At 45.6% G+C, this 22810-nt stretch overlaps 1 protein-coding gene across 1 annotated transcript in view; it reads left to right on the top strand.

The window, feature by feature from the left end:
- Positions 1-22810, top strand: part of vwa5b2 (von Willebrand factor A domain containing 5B2) — a 133470-nt gene that overhangs the window by 14322 nt on the left and 96338 nt on the right. The window contains exons 4-5 of the mRNA XM_070882511.1: positions 2944-3107; positions 13506-13637. Of these exons, the coding sequence (XP_070738612.1) occupies positions 2944-3107; positions 13506-13637 (296 nt within the window). The remainder of the gene's footprint in view (positions 1-2943; positions 3108-13505; positions 13638-22810) is intronic.

Below are 22810 nucleotides of genomic sequence, written 5' to 3'. Positions count from 1 at the left end.
CAAAATCATTCTGGAATGTAGAGATAAACCCCGGCTTCTATTCTCCACTGCTAACCGTCTTTTTAAACCCCTCTCCCCAGTCTCCACCTTCCACAATAAGTGTGAGGAGCTCATGGACTTTTTTGTCTCTGAGATTGAGACTATACATTTGGCCGCCTCTGCCTCTTCCCTTCCTTCCCCTAGATCACCGGGCCAACCTTCCTCTAAGGATCCTTCCTGCCCTAGCCCTGACCTCACATCTTTCTCCAGCTTATCTCCAATCTCCCCTCATGACCTCTCTGCCCTCATCCTGTCGATCAGACCCATTTCCTGCTCCATTGACCCTATTTCCACCAAACTGCTGATGACCCAACTTCCTTTTCTGGCTCCTATGTTAGCTGACATTGTTAACGGTTCTCCTCAGGTACTGTCCCCCTCCCTCAAATCTGCCATCATCACCCCTCTCCTCAAAGAAAACAACCCTTGACCCCTCCTTCCTTGCAAACTACTGCCCCATCTTCAACTTCCCTTTCCTCTCCAAAGCCCTTGAACATGTTGTCCCCTCCCAAATCCATACCCATCTTTCTTACAATTCCATATTTGAATCCCCCCCAAACAGGTTTCCGCATCTGCCACAGTACCGAAACGGCTCTCATCAAACTCACATATGACATCCTTTGTGACTATGACAAAGGTATACTATCCCTCCTCGTTCTTCTTGACTTGTCTGCAGCCTTTGACACGGTTGGCCCCTCCATCCTCCTCCAACGCCTCTCCACTGTTGTCCAGCTGGGTGGGACTGCACTCGCCTGGTTCCATTCTTATCTATCTAATCATAGCCAGAGAATCACCTGCAACAGCTTCTCTTCCCGCCCCGCATCGTTACCTCTGGTGTCCCCCAAGGATCTATCCTTGGCCCCTCCTATTTCCCATCTACATGGTGCCCCTTGGCGATATCATCTGAAAACACAGCGTCAGTTTCCACATGTACGCTGACAATACCCAGCTCTACCTCACCACCACTTCTCACAACCCCTCCTCGGTCTCTAAATTGTCAGACTGCTTGTCCGACATCCAGTACTGGATGAGCAGAAATTTTCGGCAATTGAATATTGGGAAGACCGAAGCCATTGTCTTTGGTCCCCACCACAAACTGCGTTCCCTGGCCACCGACTCCAACCCTCTCCCTAACTCGTGTCTGAGGCAGACTGTTTGCAACCTAGATGTCATATTTGACCCTGAAATGGGCCTTCGACCACATATCCGCAGCATAACTAACATTGCCTATTTCCACCTCCATAACATCGCCCATATCCACCCTTGCCTCAGCTCATCCGCTGCTAAAGGCCTCATTCACGCCTTTCTTACCTCTAGACTTGACTATTCCAACATACTCCTGGCTGGCCTCTTTTAATTCTGCCTACATAAACTAGAGGTGATCCAAAACTCGGCTGCCCGTGTCCTAACTCACACCAAGTCCTGTTCACCCATCACCCCTGTGCTCACTGACCTACATTGGCTTCGATTAAGCAACGCTTCGATTTAAAAATTCTCATCTTTGTTTTCAAATCCCTCCCTGACCTCCTCGCCCCCTCCCTATCTCTGTAATGTCCTCCAACCCCACAACCACCCCCCCCCCGCCCGAGATGTTGGCGCTCCTCTAATTGTGCCCTCTTGAGCATCCCTGATTATAATCACTGAACCATCGGTGGTCATGCCTTCTGTTGCCTGGGCCCTGAGCTCTGGAATTCCCTCCCTAAACCTCTCTGCCTCTCTATCGCTCTTTCCTCCTTCAACACGCTCCTTAAAATATACCTCATTGCGCTAATTTCTACTTACGCGGCTCGGTGTCAAATTTTTATCTCATAATACTCCTGTGAAGCATCTTCGGACTTTTCACTACGTTAAAGAAGCTTTATAAATACAAGTTGGTATTGTTGTTGTTGTTAGAATGTCTTTCTGGCTTTGCCTTGGTGGGTTGGGTTAAAGTGCCATTGGGGTCCCACTTCTGGAGGAAGCTAAAATTGGCAGCTTCGGGGAGAGTTAATATTCCCCACTATAGTGTCCCTGGGAATACACTCCACCCATTGGTACATCGGATTTGCAATCCGGAACTGGTGTACATCATAGGACCCCAATTTGCATATTATAAGAGGCTTCTTGCCTGAAACAGGCGGGCACTCCAGCCGCCCTTCATGGGCCCCTACCCAAGATTACAGTGGTGGGGGTGCTAGTATAAGCAGGGTGGTAATTGACCCAACACCATTTTAAGCCATACTGCCCTATTTTCCATGGGTGGAAGCAATTAAAATTGGACTCATTAGCATGCAAACGTTTAATCTATTTGTAGAATTGCTTCATCTGCTTTTTAATGGAGGCATTAACCCTTTCAAAATAAATGGGCTAACGCCGCAAGTAAAATAACAAACATAGGAATGCCTTCTAAATATGTTTATGTTTTTGTGTACCAATATTGGACAGTATAATTAGAATTCATGGGAGATATTGACTCAGATCCATTTTCTTCTTGTTCTGGCTATGAATATGGTGCCAGTATAAGAACACCAGGAATATAACCTGTGACACAATGAAATAAAAGGACTATTCGAATCACTAATTCTGGTGTTGTGGCTCAAGCAACAGACTCTAGCCATTGTGAGGATGGAATTGAAGACCTATGTATGTGTACCTAGATTTCTTCCACTGAACAGGGCCAATTTGAGTCTTTAGACCCCAATGCGGTTTAATTTGGATCACCATTGGTCATATAGCATTGGTCATATAGCATTGGCAATCATTGGTAATCCTGCCATTTTCAAACGAGGAATTTTAACCAACTATCAACAGCTACCAACATGACCATATGTTTGGAAAACTGATGTTGCAAAGCCAAGCCACTGGGATTGTTAGAAGACTGTTTTTGTTTTATTATGATTTTTCTAAATTTTATTTTCATCTGTACAGTTTTAGCTCTACCGGTTGTTTTGGAGGAGGAGGGTTGAAAGCAGAGAAGTCTTTAACCAGCGGACACCACAGTCTACCAGAGATCTTCACTGAACAAGTTTACAACCCAGTACCATATGAATTTAACTTTGAGATGCTAGTGCGAGGCCCATGTCTCCTCGCAGGTAAGAAATTTCAACGTATGCAATCTTTTAACGTCTTTTATTATCGATATTTACTATTCTCATCTAATACAGTGCATCTTTTAATTTGAATACTCACTGGATCAAGTCCATTTCGACTATCAGACGTTATTATAAAACAGAGAAATGGTGTGAAAGTTGGAATCCTATAGAGGCACTTTGTTGTTTTCTTCCAAGAATCCTTTTATTTCTTTGTGTGAGCTTATTTAGGATACATGACCAATTAAAACAGTTACAACAGTTACTGAGACTCGAGGCGGGGTTTGTGGATCCTGAATTATCCAGTGGCTGATTTGCAATGAGGTTTTTTACACCATTAGAAAAAATAAGGGGAAAGCATGTTAAATTCAGAGCTAATCACCCACACTGAATAAAAGTAAATACAATCATAAGAACATAAGAATTAGGAACAGGAGTAGTCCATCTAGCCCCTCGAGCCTGCTCCACCATTCAACAAGATCATGGCTGATCTGGCCGTGGACTCAGCTCCACTTACCCGCCCGCTCCCCGTAACCCTTAATTCCCTTATTGGTTAAAAATCTATCTGTGATTTGAATACATTCAATGAGCTAGCCTCAACTGCTTCCTTGGGCAGAGAATTCCACAGATTCACAACCCTCTGGGAGAGGAAATTCCTTTTCGGTTTTAAATTGGCTCCCCCGTATTTTGAGGCTGTGCCCCCTAGTTCTAGTCTCCCCGACCAGTGGAAACAACCTCTCTGCATCTATCTTGTCTATCCCTTTCATTATTTTAAATGTTTCTATAAGATCACCCCTCATCCTTCTGAACTCCAACGAGTAAAGACCCAGTCTACTCAATCTATCATCATAAGGTAACCCCCTCATCTCCGGAATCAGCCTAGTGAATCGTCTCTGTACCCCCTCCAAAGCTAGTATATCCTTCCTTAAGTAAGGTGACCAAAACTGCACGCAGTACTCCAGGTGCGGCCTCACCAATAACCTATACAGTTGCAGAAGGATCGCTCTGCTTTTGTACTCCATCCATCTCGCAATGAAGGCCAACATTCCATTCGCCTTCCTGATTACCTGCTACACCTGCAAACTAACTTTTTGGGATTCGTGCACAAGGACCCCCAGGTCTCTCTGCACCGCAGCATGTTGTAATTTCTCCCCATTCAAATAATATTCCCTTTTACTGTTTTTTTTCCCAAGGTGGATGACCTCACACTTTCCGACATTGTCTTCCATCTGCCAAACCTTCGCCCATTCGCTTAACCTATCTAAATCTCTTTGCAGCCTCTCTGTGTCCTCTACACAACCCGCTTTCCCACTAATCTTTATGTCATCTGCAAATTTTGTTACACTACACTTTGTCCCCTCTTCCAGGTCATCTATGTATATTGTAAACAGTTGTGGTCCCAGCACCGATCCCTGTGGCACACCACTAATCACCAATTTCCAACCCGAAAAGGACACATTTATCCCGACTCTCTGCTTTCTGTTAGCCAGCCAATTCTCTATCCATGCTAATACATTTCCTCTGACTCCGCGTACCTTTATCTTCTGCAGTAACCTTTTGTGTGGCACCTTATCGAATGCCTTTTGGAAATCTAAATACACCACATCCATCGGTACACCTCTATCCACCATGCTCGTTATATCCTCAAAGAATTCCAATAAATTAGTTCAACATGATTTTCCCTTCATGAATCCATGTTGCGTCTGCTTGATTGCACTATTCCTATCTAGATGTCCCGCTATTTCTTCCTTAATGATAGTTTCAAGCATTTTCCCCACTACAGATGTTAAACTAACCGGCCTATAGTTACCTGCCTTTTGTCTGCCCCTTTTTTTAAACAGAGGCGTTACATTAGCTGCTTTCCAATCTGCTGGTACCTCCCCAGAGTCCAGAGAATTTTAGTAGATTATAATGAATGCATCTGCTATAACTTCCGCCATCTCTTTTAATACCCTGGGATGCATTTCATCAGGACCAGGGGACTTGTCTACCTTGAGTCCCATTAGCCTGTCCAGCACTACCCCCCTAGTGATAGTGATTGTCTCCAGGTCCTCCCTTCCCACATTCCTATGACCAGCAATTTTTGGCATGGTTTTTGTGTCTTCCACTGTGAAGACCGAAGCAAAATAATTGTTTAAGGTCTCAGCCATTTCCGCATTTTCCATTATTAAATCCCCCTTCTCATCTTCTAAGGGACCATCATTTACTTTAGTCACTCTTTTCCGTTTTATATATCTGTAAAAGCTTTTACTATCTGTTTTTATGTTTTGCGCAAGTTTACCTTCGTAATCTATCTTTCCTTTCTTTATTGCTTTCTTAGTCATTCTTTGCTGTCGTTTAAAATGTTCCCAATCTTCTATTTTCCCACTAACCTTGGCCACCTTATACGCCTTGGTTTTTAATTTGATACTCTCCTTTATTTCCTTGGTTATCCACGGCTGGTTATCCCTTCTCTTACCGCCCTTCTTTTTCACTGGAATATATTTTTGTTGAGCACTATGAAAGAGCTCCTTAAAAGTCCTCCACTGTTCCTCAATTGTGCCACCATTTATCCTGTGTTTCCAGTCTACTTTAGCCAACTCTGCCCTCATCCCACTGTAGTCCCCTTTGTTTAAGCATAGTACGCTCGTTTGAGACACTACTTCCTCACCCTCAATCTGTATTACAAATTCAACCATACTGTGATCACTCATTCCGAGAGGATCTTTTACTTGGAGATCGTTTATTATTCCTGTCTCATTATACAGGACCAGATCTAAGATAGCTTGCTCCCTTGTAGGTTCTGTAACATACTGTTCTAAGAAACAATCCCGTATGCATTTTATGAATTCCTTCTCCAGGCTACCCCGTGCGATTTGATTTGACCAATCGATATGTAGGTTAAAATCCCCCATGATTACTGCCGTTCCTTTTTCACATGCCTCCATTATTCCCTTGATTATTGCCCGCCCCACCGTGAAGATATTATTTGGGGGCCTATAAACTACGCCCACCAGTGACTTTTTCCCTTACTATCTCTAATCTCCACCCACAATGATTCAACATTTTGTTCATTAGAGCCAATATCGTCTCTCACAACTGCCCTGATATCATCCTTTATTAACAGAGCTACCCCACCTCCTTTCCCTTCTTGTCTATCTTTCCGAATCGTCAGATACCCCTGTATGTTTAATTCCCAGTGTTGGCCACCCTGCAACCACGTTTCTGTAATGGCCACCAAATCATACCCATTTGTAATGATTTGTGCCGTCAACTCATTTACTTTATTTCGAATGCTGCGTGTGTTTAGATAGTGTTTTAATACTAGTTTTTAAACCATGATTTTTAGTTTTGACCCCTCCTGCAGCCCCTTTATATTCAGTGTCCCTTTTTGTTTTTTGCCTTGGGTTTCTTTGCCCTCCACTTTTACTCATCTCCTTTCTGTCTTTTGCTTCTGTCTCCTTTTTGTTTCCCTCTGTCTCCTTGCATTGGTTCCCATCCCCCTGCCATATTAGTTTAACTCCTCCCCAACAGCACTAGCAAACACTCCCCCTAGGATATTGGTTCCGGTCCTGCCCAGGTGCAGACCGTCCGGTTTGTACTGGTCCCACCTCCCCCAGAGCCTGTTCGAATGCCCCAGGAATTTGAATCCCTCCCTGCTGCACCACTGCTCAAGCCACGTATCCCCAAATGAATTGTGATGGGGGATTAAAAATTTACTACAACAAACAATTGTCTGCATCAGAAACTATTGCAGACAATGTTGTTCTAGTTATTCTGGTTATCTAAAGCAGCTCTAGTGCCAGCAATGCTCAGTATTCAGGGATATCCTTAGAATCTAGAGTGATGAAGCTGCTGAAAGAGGCTGATTTTCTTCTACTTCCAGCGACTTGGATGCAAACTGAGCACCCTTCCCATCCACGCTAAACCAGTAGGGATCAGAATTTGAATTTTACATACCATCAAAATGCCAAGAATTAATATAAAAAGATGGAAGAAAGGAAGCAGATCAAAATCAGAGCAGGAGAATAAGCAAACACGACTGGGTAATGTGGATATCCCCATTTAATTCCTACTCTAAAACCAGTCGACTTCTTGTACACAAAATTGGTTGGTTTCAGAGCACAACAGAGGCTGTGATAAACCCATCTGTTAGCAATATTCCCTGAATCTTATTGCAAGAGCTGACAGTAGCAGCAATAAATAATATGGATTCATTATAGGCAGCAAAGAAACTTGGAAGTATGGGTGGCTATGGAAACATAATAGGGTTTGAAAAGGCAAACAGTAATGAGTCACTAGAATTATCCACTACTTTTAAGAATATCAGAAAATAAGAAACAGGAGTAGCAGTGGGCCATTCGGCCCCTCGAGCCTGCTCCGCCATTCAGTAAGATTGTGGCTGATCTTCTACCTTTCCACACCATCTCCATATTCCTTGGATCCCTTAGTATCCAAAAATCTATCGATCTCTGTCTTGAATATACTCAACGACTGAACATCCACAGCCCTCTGGGGTAGAGAATTCCAAAGATTCACCACCCTCTGAGTGAAGAATGTTTTCCTCACCTCAGTCCTAAATGGCCGACTCCTTACTCTGAGACTGTGACCACTAGTTCTAGACTCCCCAGACAGGGGAAACATCCTCCCAGCATCTACCTTGTCATGCCCCTTAAGAATTTTATACATTTCAATGAGATCACCGCTTATATTTCTAAACTCTAGGGAATATAGGCCTAGTCTACCCAAATTCTCCTCATAGGACACTCGCCTCATCCCACGAATCAGTCTAGTGAACCATTGTTGCACTCCCTCTAAGGCAAATAAATCCTCCCTTAGGTAAATGAACAAAACTGTACACTGTACTCCACGTGTGATCTCTCCAAGATCCTAGATAATTGCAGTAAGACTTCTTGGAGCCAAAATTCAGCCTCCCAGTAAGGCCTCTGGCTGCCGAATGGCCACCGATTTTTCGTCGAATGGCCGCCGCTCGCAAAATTCTCCTCTGGGATTTTTCCGGCGATGACCATATCCTCCCCGCTCTCCCCACTTCCGCCCCCTGCTGCCGAAGCCTCCTAAGTGCATCATCAAAGCGCGCACTGCCGATGTCCTGCCCCGGAGGCGAAATTCAGCTGAGAAAGTCTTCCAGCCACTGGCCCGTGCACCCGTCAGCTTTTTCTGTCGGTGCACTGTTTGAAATGGCGGTGTGGTCACCATTAAAGGGGAGGGCGCACTGCTGTGGCCGCCATTTTTTTTTTTTTTTGTCGGCCGACTGCCAGGTCGGCCCGAGAATTATGCCCCCGGGTTCGGCCGGGCTGCCAACAGGCAGCCTGACACTCCCTCATGGGTGCTGGGTCACTGGCATGGCCGAAACCCTCCCTGGTGGCCCAGTGGACCGAACTTAAAAAGATACAGAGCTCGTAGCAGCCCTCCCCTTTAACTGACGTGGTGATGTGCCAGTGTGATGATGTCACCAGCCCGGCGCTGATGACTGACAGTGGCGGAGCCTCTGTTCCACCTCCACTTCCACCCCATTCCTGCTCCCATTATCACCGACTTCCGCCCCGCTCGAAAAATAATGACAAATAGCTGAATTTCGCAAGGCGGCCAAAACACTACAAAAACCGTAGGTGCGACTCGTTGACAGCGGGGGTGAATTTCGGCCTCCTTTACTCTTATACTCCAATCCCTTTGTAATAAAGTCTAACATACCATTTGCTTTCCTAATCGCTTGCTGTACCTGCATCTTAACTTTCAGTGATTGGTGTACATGGACACCCAGGTCCCTCTGAACACCAACACTTCCCAACCTCTCACCTTTTGAAAAATATTTTGCTTTTCTATTTTTCTTATCAAAGTGAATAACTTTTCCCACATTATATTCCATCTGCCATGTTCTTGCCCACTCACTTAACTTGTCTATATCCCTTTGCAGTCTTTTTGTGTCCGCCTCACAACTTACTTCCTCGCCTAGTTTTTTGTATCATCAGCAAACGTGGATACATTACACTTGATCCCCTCATCTAAGTCATTAATATAGATTGTAAATAGCTGAGGCCTAAGCACTGATCCTTGCGGTACCCCCTACAGCCTGTCAACCCAAAAATGCCCCATTTATTCCTACTCTCTGTTTTCTGTTCATTAACCAATCCTCAATCCATGCTAATATATTACCCCCAATCCCATGAGTCCTAATTTTATGTAATAACCTCTTGTGTGGTACCTTATCGAATGCCTTCTGAAAATCCAAATACACCACATCCACTGGTTCCCTCTTATCTACCCTGCTCGTTACAACCTCAAAAATCTCTATAACAGATCTGTCAAACACGATTTCCCTTTCATAAATCCATTTTGACTCTGCCCAATCATATATGATTTTCTAAGTGCCCTGTTACAACATCCCGAATAATAGATTCTAGCATTTTCCCTACCACTGATGTCAGGCTAACTGGCCTACAGTTCCCTATTTTCTCTCTGCCTTTTTTCTTGAATAGCAGGGTTACGTCTGCTACCTTTCAATCCATGGGGACCGTTATAGAGTTTAGGGAAGGTCAAAACCAATGCATCCACTATCTATGTAGCCACCTCTTTTAAAACCCTAGGATGTAGACCATCAGGTCCAGGGGATTTGTTGGCTTTTAGTCCCATTAATGTTTCCAGTACTATTTCTTTACTAACACTAATTTCTTTAAGTTCCTCATTCTCACTAGACTCTTGGTTCACCACTATTTCCGGAATGTTTTTTGTGTCTTCTTCCGAGGCGGCAGATGAAAGGTATTTGTTTTAATGTCTCTGCCATTTTCTTACTCCCCATTACAATTTCTCCTGCCTCAGCCTGTAAGAAACCCAAGTTTATTTTCACTAATCTCTTCCTTTTTACATGTCTATAGAAGCTTTTACAATCTGTTTTTATGGCTCTTGCTAGCTTACTCTCATTCTGTGTTCTCTCTCTTTATCAATTTCTTGGTCATGCTGAATTCTAAAATCCTCCCAATCCTCAGGCTTACTATTCTTTTTGGCAACATTATAAGCCTCTCCTTTTACTCTAATACTCTCTGTAACTTGTCTTTTTAGTTACCGTTGGACCAATCTTCTTGTGGAGTTATTATTCCTTGAGGGATTGTATATTCGTTGCGAATTAGGAATTGTTTTTTTAAATGTTTGCCCAAATTTTTCAAATGAAACTCTAGGTTTCATCACTGCCTCATGTGGATTTTACTACCAAAGGATATAAACACCACAGTCTTTAAATTTAAATATTGATGCCTGGACTTTAGTTAATTGGGGGAAAAGAGTCCTGTCCATTTTTTATCAGTTAGTTAAAAGGAATTGAGCAGGTTAAGATTAACATTCAGACTTGTGTAATTTAAAATAGTTCTTACAAAACTTAAGGTAACATTAAAAATACAAACCAAATTGTGAATTATTTTTAAGTAACTGAAAAGGAAGTTTTGCTCTCTCTTGCTCGTTCACTCTCTTTGGCCCCAATATTTATGGGGAGAAGGCGGGGGGCAGGTGTTCTGGATGGCGTCCAGTCTTTTACATTTTTTCTGCATTTGTTGGGTGGGAAAGCCTGTGGCACTAGGATGCAGCTGAGGATCAGAGAGTGTGGTCAGAGGGAGGGGGGAGGGGGGAGGGGGTGGGGGGGTCTTGTGGTCAGGGGAGAGATCGCGGGGTGGCTGAGAGCTTGGTCATAGGGGGAAGATCGTGGTCGGGGGTAGAGATTGTGTTGGGGAGGAGAGATCGTGGTTGGGGGAAAGATTGTCGTCGGGGTGAGGGATTACGGGGTCAGGGGGGGAGATTAGGGAGAGCCGGACATCGTGAAGCTGGAAGCAGGTAATCGTGTTGGGCCGGAGGAGGAAACATTCCTGCTCATCTTGGCCTGTAAGCAGTTCTGTAAATGCACTTATAGAAACATAGAAACATAGAAACATAGAAACATAGAAAATAGATGCAGGAGTAGGCCATTCGGCCCTTCGAGCCTGCACCGCCATTCAATGAGTTCATGGCTGAACATGCAACCTCAGTACCCCATTCCTGCTTTATCGGCATACCCCTTGATCCCCCTAGTAGTAAGGACTATATCTAATTCCTTTTTGAATATATTTAGTGAATTGGCCTCAACAACTTCCTGTGGTAGAGAATTCCACAGGTTCACCACTCTCTGGGTGAAGAAGTTTCTCCTCATCTTGGTCCTAAATGGCTTACCCCTTATCCTTAGACTATGACCCCTGGTTCTGGACTTCCCCAACATTGGGAACATTCTTCCTGCATCTAACTTGTCTAAACCCGTCAGAATTTTAAACGTTTCTATGAGGTCCCCTCTCATTCTTCTGAACTCCAGTGAATACAAGCCCAGTTGATCCAGCCTTTCTTGATAGGTCAGTCCCACCATCCCGGGAATCAGTCTGGTGAACCTTCGCTGCACTCCCTCAATAGCAAGAATGTCCTTCCTCAAGTTAGGAGACCAAAACTGTACACAATACTCCAGATGTGGTATCACCAAGGCCCTGTACAACTGTAGTAACACCTCCCTGCCCCTGTACTCAAATCCCCTCGCTATGAAGGCAAACATGCCATTTGCTTTCTTAACCGCCTGCTGTACCTGCATGCCAACCTTCAATGACTGATGTACCATGACACCCAGGTCTCGTTGCACCTCCCCTTTTCCTAATCTGTCACCATTCAGATAATAGTCTGTCTCTCTGTTTTTACCACCAAAGTGGATAACCTCACATTTATCCACATTATACTTCATCTGCCATGCATTTGCCACTTACCTGATGGATCCGACCCTTCTTGCTTCTTTTTACTTGCCGGGTTTCCCGAGGGCTGGGAAACCTGGCCGGATTAGGTTAAAAATAAAAAGCCTATAAAAAATGGAGGCACACACTCCCCTTAAATGCTTTGACCAACCAACATGCCTCCGAAGAATAGATTGGTCACCCGTCCACTGTCCCGCCTCTGTTAAAACCAGAAGTGGGCAGTTTGGGGTCATATTTGACATTTTTCAAATTTTAACTTCCCACCCAACCCAAACTTACCTGTTCTTGGGGGTTAACATGGTCTCTTCTCCCTCTCGCTCTCTCCCCCTCCCTCAAAATATGTGATAGGGGCTGAGAGCTTTTGATTTGCTTTCTCTGAACACAGAGGTGGAATGGCTGTAATATATATATATTTCAAATGCTTTGTAGTAAATGCTGTCAATGTTACAGTTGACGCAACTCTCCAGCTGTAGCACAAGTAAAGGCTCAAGTGTGTTTTCTTCCAGCACCCTTCCCTCGTCCAATTATTTTAGAGCCTTAATGAAAATGTCGTGGGTCAGAGAGGAAATTAAAGTGGTAAAGATCTGTCATTGTAAAACAGGGTAAGAAATTTAATTTAGCTGACAGAAATTCTGTTTCTTCCAGACTATGAAATTATTCATCACCTTTATAAAATATTCAAGGCAGACATATAGATGTAGAAATAATCAATAGTTTATGTCAATCTAGCAGATTGATTTCTACAGTTTTTGTATTAAACACAATTACTTCTGACAGAGGAAATCTAAAGAGTTTCCATACAATATGATCCCTACTGCAGTAAATCACTAAGTGTAAGCACAGTGCAACAAGGTTCTGAATAATAATAAGGGAGACATTATTTTTGTTGATAAATGTAAGAATTGGGCTGTAAAAATGCACAACTAATTGAATATACAAGAGATTGCTCTTACAGTGAAACTCAATTATTTTAATGGGGGAGGAGGAAGAGAAACTAAAATGGATCAGTTAAATACTGTTTGATGAATGTCAGGCAGGCACTCATGGTCAAACAAAAGGAATGAGCATGCTCATGGGGATGCAAGTAGCTCTGATCACAGTTCGTTATCCTACCTAATAGAAAAGGTTTTATTTTAGACAGACAGAGCAAGCATTAGCATTCAGCTTGAGGGTGGAAATCCAAGCCATCGTAATATTGGGCAGACCAGTTAGCTTCTGAGTCGGAAGTAGACAGGCCTGTCATGGGTGGGTGGGGGGGGTGGGGGGCGGGGGGTGACTCGGAGGTGCAGGATCCCATGTTGGTTTTGCAGCCCTACAGAAATACAGTAAAACTTGCCTGTGGGCTCCTCTTCAGCTGGGCCGCCAACTGTTGCTGGGCAGAGTGTGCATAGCTCGTGCTCCATCCAGTGCTGTACAAAAATGGCAAATGGGATCCTATGTATAGCATAGAACCCTGACTTGCATATTAAAAGAGCCAACCGGGCCTCTCTGCTGTAGGCCCAGGGAACGATCGCGGCAGCAACAGCGGCAGTGGGAATGGGCCAGTAGGTCATTCCCTCCATTTTCAGGGTATTCCTGGCCCATTTCTGCCGGATGGGAGGCCTCAAAATCATCCGCCAGGTTTCCTCAGTTTTTAATTTCTCTTGTTTTGTAGGTGTGGAGAGTCCCACACACGCACTACGGGCTGATGCGGATCCTATTGCCAGGTCTGCCTCAACTCTATACATCACATTGGCAGAGAAACACCAGTGTGACCGGAACCTCAAAATCATTTTACATCCGAGCGGTAAGCTTTATATTCTGTTTTGTAAGATTGATAGGACTGACAGCTATAATACCCTTGTTATAATACTTATAGCTGTGTGCAACATGTTGCATTTTGAATTGGAGACTGAGGGGATAATTTTAAGCTAACCTGTCCGGCGGGTTTGGGGCGGGTTCAGGTAGATATTTTACACCCCTCTCAATTTTACACCCCTCTCGACTTTACGCTCCATTGACTTTAATGGAGCATTACATCAGTCGGGTATAAACGGGTTTCCGACCCAAACACATCCAAGTGGGGTTGAGTTTTGTTCAATCACACAATTCTGCCAGTTTATCTCAAAAATAGAACCCTTTTGGGTTATGATCCTGACAAAGTCTGCCATCAAAACAAAATTCAGGATGCATAGGATCACCAGACAATGTTTCAAGCTCTATTTTGTGCCTGGTTAACCTTTGAAAACAAAAATGCGATATCTACTGGCTCACTGAGTGGGCACTGTGTGATACCTATGTTTTGTTTACAACAAATGTACTATTTTAATTGCATTTTGTAAATTAAGTTATGTTTTGTTAGTTTTGTTATGCTTAAAAATCAGGTTGGGTAGGCCATTCCTCCCCAACTCTTAGTGGTGCCTTACCTTTAAAGGAGGGAACTTAATGAATGGTCATGGGGTGGGTCTTTGCCTACTATAGAATAGGATCCTTTCAAGTTATACTTGGTTCAGCCTAGATTTTGCGATCAGCATTATTTTAACACTGGTGATAACATCCTTAACATCCGTCTGCCATATCACAAACTATCTACAGAACAGGCCAAAATCTCTCTGAACCCCACTACCCACATCACTTTACGTCATCAGAAACCCCGTATCATTCACAAATATTGAGAAAAGCAGAGGTCCCAGACAAATCCCTGTGAAGCACTACTGGTTCATTTTTCCCAGATGAAGCATGCTCCATTTATCTTCACCCTTTGTTTTCTGTTGCTAAACAAAATCTCTCTTCATCTTGATAATTTGTCATCTATTCTGTAAAGTCCTGCCCCTGCAGTACAGATTCACATGAGGCACATACTGAAGTCAAGGTCACTCAGGACCTGCACCTTTATTACACAGCTCTCGAATGCCACACTTGCCTGAGACCTGTCCTTATATACCTGTCTGGGACAGGTATCCAGTGTCTCCTGCAAGTGCATCCCTGGTGGTAAGGTAAGCTTGTGGTTACAGGTCATCTCAAGTTACAGTTATGTATAACATGGTAAGATACAGTTATGTACAGTAGTGTGAGATACATGACATCACACTCCCCCAAGGTCTTATTGTCTTTATAGGTTCAGTCTCTCAGGTGGTCTACGCTCTCGCGTGGAGCGTCTGAGTTGTTTGCCTTGGTGCCTGTTGTTCTTTCAGTGTGATTGCTGGTATCTCGCCTGGGCTGTCTGTTTCGTTCAGTGTGATTGTTGGTGTCTCGCCTGGGCTGTCTGTTGGGATTGCCCTTTCCTCAGGTTGTTCCCTCTGTCTGTCCATCAGGTGTGCTATGAGTTCCACATTGTAGTCTGCCTCTGGTTTCAGCAGTGTTGTTGGTAAATCTACTTTTGACTTGGTCTACATGCCTCCGGCAGGTTTGGTCATTGTTCATTTGTACCACCAGTAGCCTGTTTCCTTCCTTGCCTGTTACTGTCCCTGCAAGCCATTTGGGACCCCTGCCATAGTTTAGCACAAACACTTTGTCCCCTATCTCATTCCACCTCCCCCTCGAATTTCGGTCATGGGACTCGGTTAGCTTACGGCGCTTTGTCTCAACAATTTCATGCATATATGGGAGGATTAATGAGAGCCTTGCCTTTAAGGTCCGTTTCATTAATAGTTGCGTGGGGGGAACTCCAGTCAATGAATGCGGACGAGATCTGTATGCCAGCAGCAGTCGTGACAGGCGGCCCTGCAGCGTGGGATCTTGGATTTTAAGCATGCCTTGTTTAATGATCTGCATTGCTCGCTCCACCTGGCCATTGGAGGCCGACTTGAATGGTGCTGTCTTAACGTGATTTATGTCATGGTTACTTATAAAATCTTGGAATTCTGCGCCGGTGAAGCACGGACCATTATCACTGACCAATATGTCAGGAATTCTGTGCGTTGCGAACATGGTTCCAAGGCTCTCCACAGTGGCGGAGGTGGTGCTCGAGTTTAAAATGGTGCATTCGATCCACTTAGAAAATGCATCTACAACTACGAGGAACATTTTGCCCATGAATGAGCCCGCATAGTCTACGTGCATCCTCGACCACGGTTTGGTGGGCCAGGGCCAGGGGCTCAGGGGGCCTCCCTGGGAGCATTACTGAGTTGGGCACAAATGGTGCACCATCGGACGCAGAGCTCCAAGTCCGTGTCAATGCCAGGCCACCAGACGTGGGATCTGGCTATGGCCTTCATGAGAACGATCCCCGGGTGCTCGCAGTGGAGCTCCCGGACAAATGCCTCTCTGCCTCGCAGAGGCATAACTCCTCGGCTGCCCCACATCAGGCAGTCTGCTTTAAGTGACAGCTCATGCATGCGCCTATGGAAAGGTTTGATCTCCTCGGGGCAGGCATCGCGAGCCTCTGCCCAGTCACCAGTTAGGACACAGCTTTTTACTAGGGATAACGTGGGGTCGCTGGTCGTCCAGGTTCTGATTTGGCGAGCCGTCATGGGCGAACCTGTGGACTCAAAGGCATTGATTGCCATGACTATCTCACAGTCCTGTTCGTCAGACCCTTCCGTGGTTGCCAGGGGTAGCCTGCTGAGTGCGTCGGCACAGTTGTCTGTGCTGGTCTGTGCCTTATGGTGTAATCGTAAGAGGCCAGCATGAGTGCCCACCGTTGAATGCGCGCCGAGGCGTTGGCATTTATTGCCTTGCTCTTGGATAGTAGGGACGTGAGGGGCTTGTGGTCGGTTTCTAATGCAAACTTGGCCCCGAAAAGGTATTGGTGCATCTTTTTGACACCGTACACACACGCGAGCGCCTCCTTCTCAACCATACCGTACCCGCGCTCTGCCCGCGAAAGTGACCTGGAGGCATAAGCTATGGGTTGTAATTTACCCGCACTATTGACGTGTTGTAAAACGCACCCAACCCCATACGCTGACGCATCACATGTAAGAACTAGCTTTTTACCTGGATCAAAGAAAGCCAAAACACTGTTGGAACACAGAAGGTTGCGTGTCTTATTGAAGGCGCGTTCCTGGGCGTCCCCCCAAAACCAATCGCACCCCTTTCTGAGTAGCACGTGGAGAGGCTCCAGCAGTGTGCTTAAGTTCTGCATAAAGTTCCCAAAGTAATTGAGTAGCCTGAGAAAGGCGCGCAGTTCTGAGACATTCTGGGGCCTGGGTGCCAGGCAAATTGCTTCTGTTTTGGACTCTGTTGGGCGGATTCCATCAGCGGCAATGCTTCTACCCAAAAATTCAACCTCAGGTGCGAGAAACAGGCACTTGGATTTCTTAACTCTTAGGCCTACCCGATCCAACCGTTTTAGTACTTCCTCCAAATTGCGGAGATGGGGGTCGGTGTCCCTGCCCGTGATGAGTATGTCATCTTGAAATACAACCGTCCCCGGGATGGACTTGAGCAGACTCTCCATGTTGCGCTGGAATATAGCAGCTGCCGACCTGATGCCGAATGGGCATCGATTGTGCATGAAAAGGCCTCGATGTGTGTTGATGGTGGTGAGTAGCTTGGACTCTTCGGTCAATTCTTGCGTCATATACGCAGATGTGAGATCTAGTTTTGAGAAAAGTTTTCCTCCAGCCAATGTGGCAAATAAGTCCTCCGCTCTGGGCAGCGGGTATTGGTCCTGTAGGGAGACTCTGTTTATGGTAGATTTGTAGTCCCCACAGATTCGTACGGATCCATCAGGCTTCATGACTGGGACGATGGGACTTGCCCAGTCGCTAAATTCCACGGGTGAGATAATGCCTTCTTGCAGAAGCCTGTCCAGTTCATGTTCAATCTTTTCCCTCATCACATAGGGCACAGCTCTAGCCTTGTGATGGACCAGTCTAGCATCCTGTGTGATGTAGATTTTGACTTTAGCCCCTTTGAAGGTGCCCACACTTGGCTGAAAGAGATGTTCAAATCGACTTAGAACTGTTGAGCAGGAGGTCCGTTCCTCTGACGACATGGCGTGAACGTCATCCCATTTCCAGTTTAGTTTTGCCAGCCAGCTTCTCCCCAGCAGTGCTGGGAGATCTCCGGGGACAATCCACAGGGGAAGTCGGTTCACTGTCCCTTTGTGTGTGACTGAGAGCATGGCGCTGCCGAGGACTGGTACAATTTCTTTGGTATAGGTCCTTAGTCTGGTGTCGACCCTTGTGAGTTTTGGTCTGTCTCTTTTGTGCGGCCACAGCTGTTCAAATTGTTGAGCGCTCATGAGAGATTAACTCGCTCCCGTATCCAGCTCCATGTTGACGGGTATCCCGTTGAGTAGGACCCTCATCATTATTGGAGGCGCCTTGTTGTAGGAGCAGTGGCCATTGATCGTGTTGACCCGCTGTACATCGGTGTCCCGGGTACTGTCCCCACCGTCTTCTGGTTCGCTTTCCGACCCTTCCGATTTGTATACCAGCCGAGCTGCCGTTTTTCTGCACATGTGTGCCAGATGCCCTGTATAGTCGCAGTTTCTGCAAACAGCATGCTGAAATTGACACCCCCTTGATGAGTGCCTTCCCCCACATCTCCAGCACAGACCACTTCCATTGTTTCCGAAGGATGAGCTGCGTCTGGCTGATCTCTCTTGAGCTTCTCTCAGTTTGTAGTTGATTGCTCGCATTGTGGGTTGATGAGGTGTGAACGGCTGTTCATGTGGCCCTTGATGGCTTCTGGCGCCACTGCCTGCTGTTGAGGGCCTGCTCTCCTTAGTTCATCGGAGAACTCACATAAGCTAGCCAACCTCCGAAGTTCTGCTACGAAGTCGGGTATGCTCTGGCCCACACAGCGTCTGTAGTTGTAGAATCCTTGTCTGGCCATGTGTCGGCTGCTCGCTGGCTTCAGGTGGTCTCTTACCAGTGTGCTCAATTCTTCAAACGACTTGCTTGCTGGTTTCTCAGGTGCCAGCAGGTCCTTCATTAAAACGAATGTTTTCGAGCCACAGCTGGTCAAGAGATGGGCTCTTCTCTTGTCTGCCTTATCGTCGCCTAACCAGTCTTTGGTTACAAAGCTTTGCTGGAGCCTTTCTATAAAGTCCTCCAAATTATCTCCAGCATTGTATTTTTCATCTGAGCCGTTGTTCACCATTCTGTGGATTCTATAATCCCGTAACTCGTCGCCGCTGTAAAGTCCTGTCCCTGCAGTACAGATTCACACGAGGCACATACTGAAGTCAAGGTCACTCAGGACCTGCACCTTTATTACACAGCTCTCGAATGCCACAATTGCCTGAGACCTGTCCTTATATACCTGTCTGGGACAGGTATCCAGTGTCTCCTGCAAGTGCGCCCCTGGTGGTAAGGTAACCTTGTGGTTACAGGTCATCTCTGGTTACAGTCATGTATAGCATGGTAAGATACAGTTGTGTACAGTAGTGTGAGATACATGACATATTCCATGTACCTTAACTTTTCCTACTAGTTTCATAATTAGAACATAAGAATTAGGAACAGGAGCAGGCCATCTAGCCCCTCGAGCCTGCTCCGCCATTCAAAAGGATCATGGCTGATCCTTAGTTCACATGATTAACTTTGTTCAAGGCATTTTGAAAATCCAAGTAAACTACATCGACTAGATTATCCTCAGCCACTAGCCGAGTTACCTCTTCAGAGAGTCCCAGTAACTTTGGAAGGCACAGTCAATTACCTCTGAAACCATTCTGATTGCTCCCTATTATGCCTGTGCTCTTTAGAGTTTCATAACTGTATTGGCTTTACTCCCTCGCTAATTAAAAAAGTTTGCCACAAAGTCAGTAACCCTGTGCAAATTTAATTCAATAATAATTGTAGTAACGTGGGGAAAATGAATTTTAGGCAGCAGATTTTCGCCAGGAATACTGAGCCCAATTGTAATTTGCTCAGATGAGATCAGTTACTTCACTCCCGATCTGAGATCCAATCTGGCCTATCTAAATAACTCAGTCTCACACCAGCTGGAGCATTTACCCACTGAGTCACCAAAGAAGCTAAATACATATTTTTCCCAATACAAAAGCAAAATACTGAGGATGCTGGAAATCTGAAATAAAAACAGTTCTGAGGAAAGGTTACCAAGCTGAAACCTTAGCTCTGTTTCTCTCTGTACAGATGCTGTCTGATCTGCTGAGTATTTCCAGCATTTTCTGTTTTTATTTATATATTTTTCCTGCTAATTCGTATTACATTATACTTCCATGTGTAAGCCTACTTTCATGTGATGGAGGGGGGGAAAAGAAAGAAAGGGGGAAATTAATCAAAATTTAACAGAAAATTTTCCATTGGATTCAAGCTGCTTTAGTTAATTTTTCTAATGCTGACTTACTTTAAATAAATACCACACCTACTATATCTAATCCTTTATATTAATAAGGCATGTCATTGTTGTTATATATGTGGACTTGTATTTACTCTGTATAGCCACCAGAGGGCTCATTCCCCAGAATCCCAAGGGATCCCATAATCCCTTGGGAGCACAGGTATTTAAGGAGGCTTCACAGGTTGGAGAGGCACTCTGGAGACCTGCAATAAAAGACTAAGGTCACACTTTACTTTGAGCTCTCGGTATTCAGTCTGACTCTTTTTCCATACACAAAAACTGGCGACGAGATACAGATAGCGAACCCAAAGATGCAGAGAACAGTGGGCATCCTGGAGAAATTGTCGGAGGAAGATGGTTGGGAAACTTTTGTGGAGCGACTCGACCAATACTTCGTGGCCAACGAGCTGGATGGGGAAGAGAGCGCTGCCAAACGAAGGGCGATCCTCCTCACCGTCTGTGGGGCACCAACGTATGGCCTCATGAAGAATCTGCTCACTCCAGCGAAAACCACAGAGAAATCGTACGACGATTTGTGCACACTGGTCCGAGAGCATTTGAACCCGAAGGAAAATGTTCTGATGGCAAGGTACCGGTTCTACACCGACAAAAGGTCTGAGGCCAGGAAGTGGCGAGTTATGTCGCCGAGCTAAGATGCCTTGCAGGACATTGCGAATTTGAAGGGCGTTTGGAGCACATGCTCAGAGACTTTTTCGTACTTGGCATTGGCCACGAAACCAATCTTCGCAAACTTTTGACTGTAAACACCCCAACCTTGAGTAAGGCCATAGCGATAGTCCAGGCGTTCATTGCCACCAGTGACAATACGAAGCAAATCTCTCAGCACACAAGTCCTGCTACAAGTACTGTGAACAAAGTGATGTTGTTTTTGAATCGTAACGTACAGGGCAGGTCACACATACCTGCAGCTACATGTCCACAGATGTCTCAGAGTCCACCATCAAGGGTGATGAATGCAAGGCCATTAACACCTTGCTGGTGCTGCGGGGGTGATCATCGTTTCCATTCATGCCGATTCAAAGGGTGCGTTTGCAAGGGCTGTGGATCAATGGGACACCTCCAATGAGTGTGCAGGCGAGCTGCTAAGTCTGGTAAACCTGCAAACCACCATGTTGCAGAGAAGGATCACGACGAAACAGAGCCTCAGATAGAGGAGGCAGAGGTACATGGGGGTGCACACCTTCACCACGAATTGTCCTCCGATAATGCTGAATGTTGAAATAAATGGACTCCCGGTGTCAATGGAGCTGGACACGGGCGCAAGCCATGGGCAAAAAGACTTTCGAAAGGTTATGGTGCAACAAGGCCTCAAGGCCAGTCTTAACTCCAATTCGCACGAAACTAAGAACTTTCACAAAAGAACTGATTCCTGTAATGGGCAGTGCTACCGTAAAGGTCTCCTACGATGGAGCGGTGCACAAGCTACCACTCTGGGTGGTACCGGGCGATGGTCCCACGCTGCTCAGCAGGAACTGGCTGGGAAAGATATGCTGGAACTGGGATGACTTCTGAGCGCTATCGCCCGCTGACGACACTTCGTGTGCCCAGGTCTTAAACAAATTTCTTTCGCTGTTCGAACCAGGCATAGGGAAATTCCAAGGAGCAAAAGTGCAGATTCACCTAATTCCAGGGGCGCGACGATTCTATCACAAGGCGAGAGCAGTACCGTACATGATGAGAAAAAGGGTAGAGATTGAGCTAGACCGGCTGCAATGAGAGGGCATCATTTCACCGATCGAGTTCAGCGAGTGGGCCAGTCCTATCGTCCCAGTCCTCAAGGGAGACGGCACCGTCAGAATCTGTGGCGATTACAAAGTAACTATCAATCGTTTCTCCCTGCAGGACCAATACCCACTACCAAAGGCTGAGGACCTCTTTGGCGGGAGGAAAGACGTTCACGAAGCTGGATCTGACTTCAGCCTACATGACGCAAGGACTGGAGGAATCATCGAAGGCCCTCACCTGCATCAACACGCACAAAGGCCTTTTTGTTTATAACAGGTGCCATTTGGAATCCGATCAGCGGCGGCGATATTCCAGAGAAACATGGAAAGTTTACTGAAGTCAGTCCCGCACACCGTGGTCTTCCAGGACGACATCTTGGTCACAGGTCGGAACACAGTGGAGCATCTGCAGAACCTGGAGGAGGTTTTTAGTCGATATAACCACGTGGGCTCAGGTTAAAATGCTCGAAGTGCGTTTTCCTGGCACCTGAAGTGGAGTTCCTGGGAAGGAGGATTGCGGCGGATGGCATCAGGCCCACCAACGTGAAGATGGAGGCAATCGAGAACGCACCGAGGCCACAGAACGTGACGGAGCTGCGGCCGTTTCTGAGACTCTTGAACTACTTTGGTAACTTCTTACTGGGTCTCAGCACACTGCTAGAACCACTGCATGTCTTACTATGGAAAGGGGGCGAATGGGTTTGGAGCAAAAGCCAAGAAAATGCCTTTGTAAAAGTGAGATAATTTTCCAACAGTCTATCAACTCTGGATCAGTTCCTATGGACTGAAGGGTAGCTAATGTAACACCACTTTTTAAAAAGGGAGGGAGAGAGAAAGCGGGTAATTATAGAGCGGTTAGCCTGACATCAGTAGTGGGGAAAATGTTGAAATCAATTATTAAAGATGAAATAACAGCGCATTTGGAAAGCAGTGACAGGATCGGTCCAAGTCAGCATGGATTTATGAAAGGGAAATC

This window comes from Pristiophorus japonicus, chromosome 6, assembly GCF_044704955.1.
Source record: "Pristiophorus japonicus isolate sPriJap1 chromosome 6, sPriJap1.hap1, whole genome shotgun sequence".
In the NCBI taxonomy this organism is placed as follows: Eukaryota; Metazoa; Chordata; class Chondrichthyes; family Pristiophoridae; genus Pristiophorus; species Pristiophorus japonicus.
This window is presented reverse-complemented; position numbering and strand designations above follow the sequence as displayed.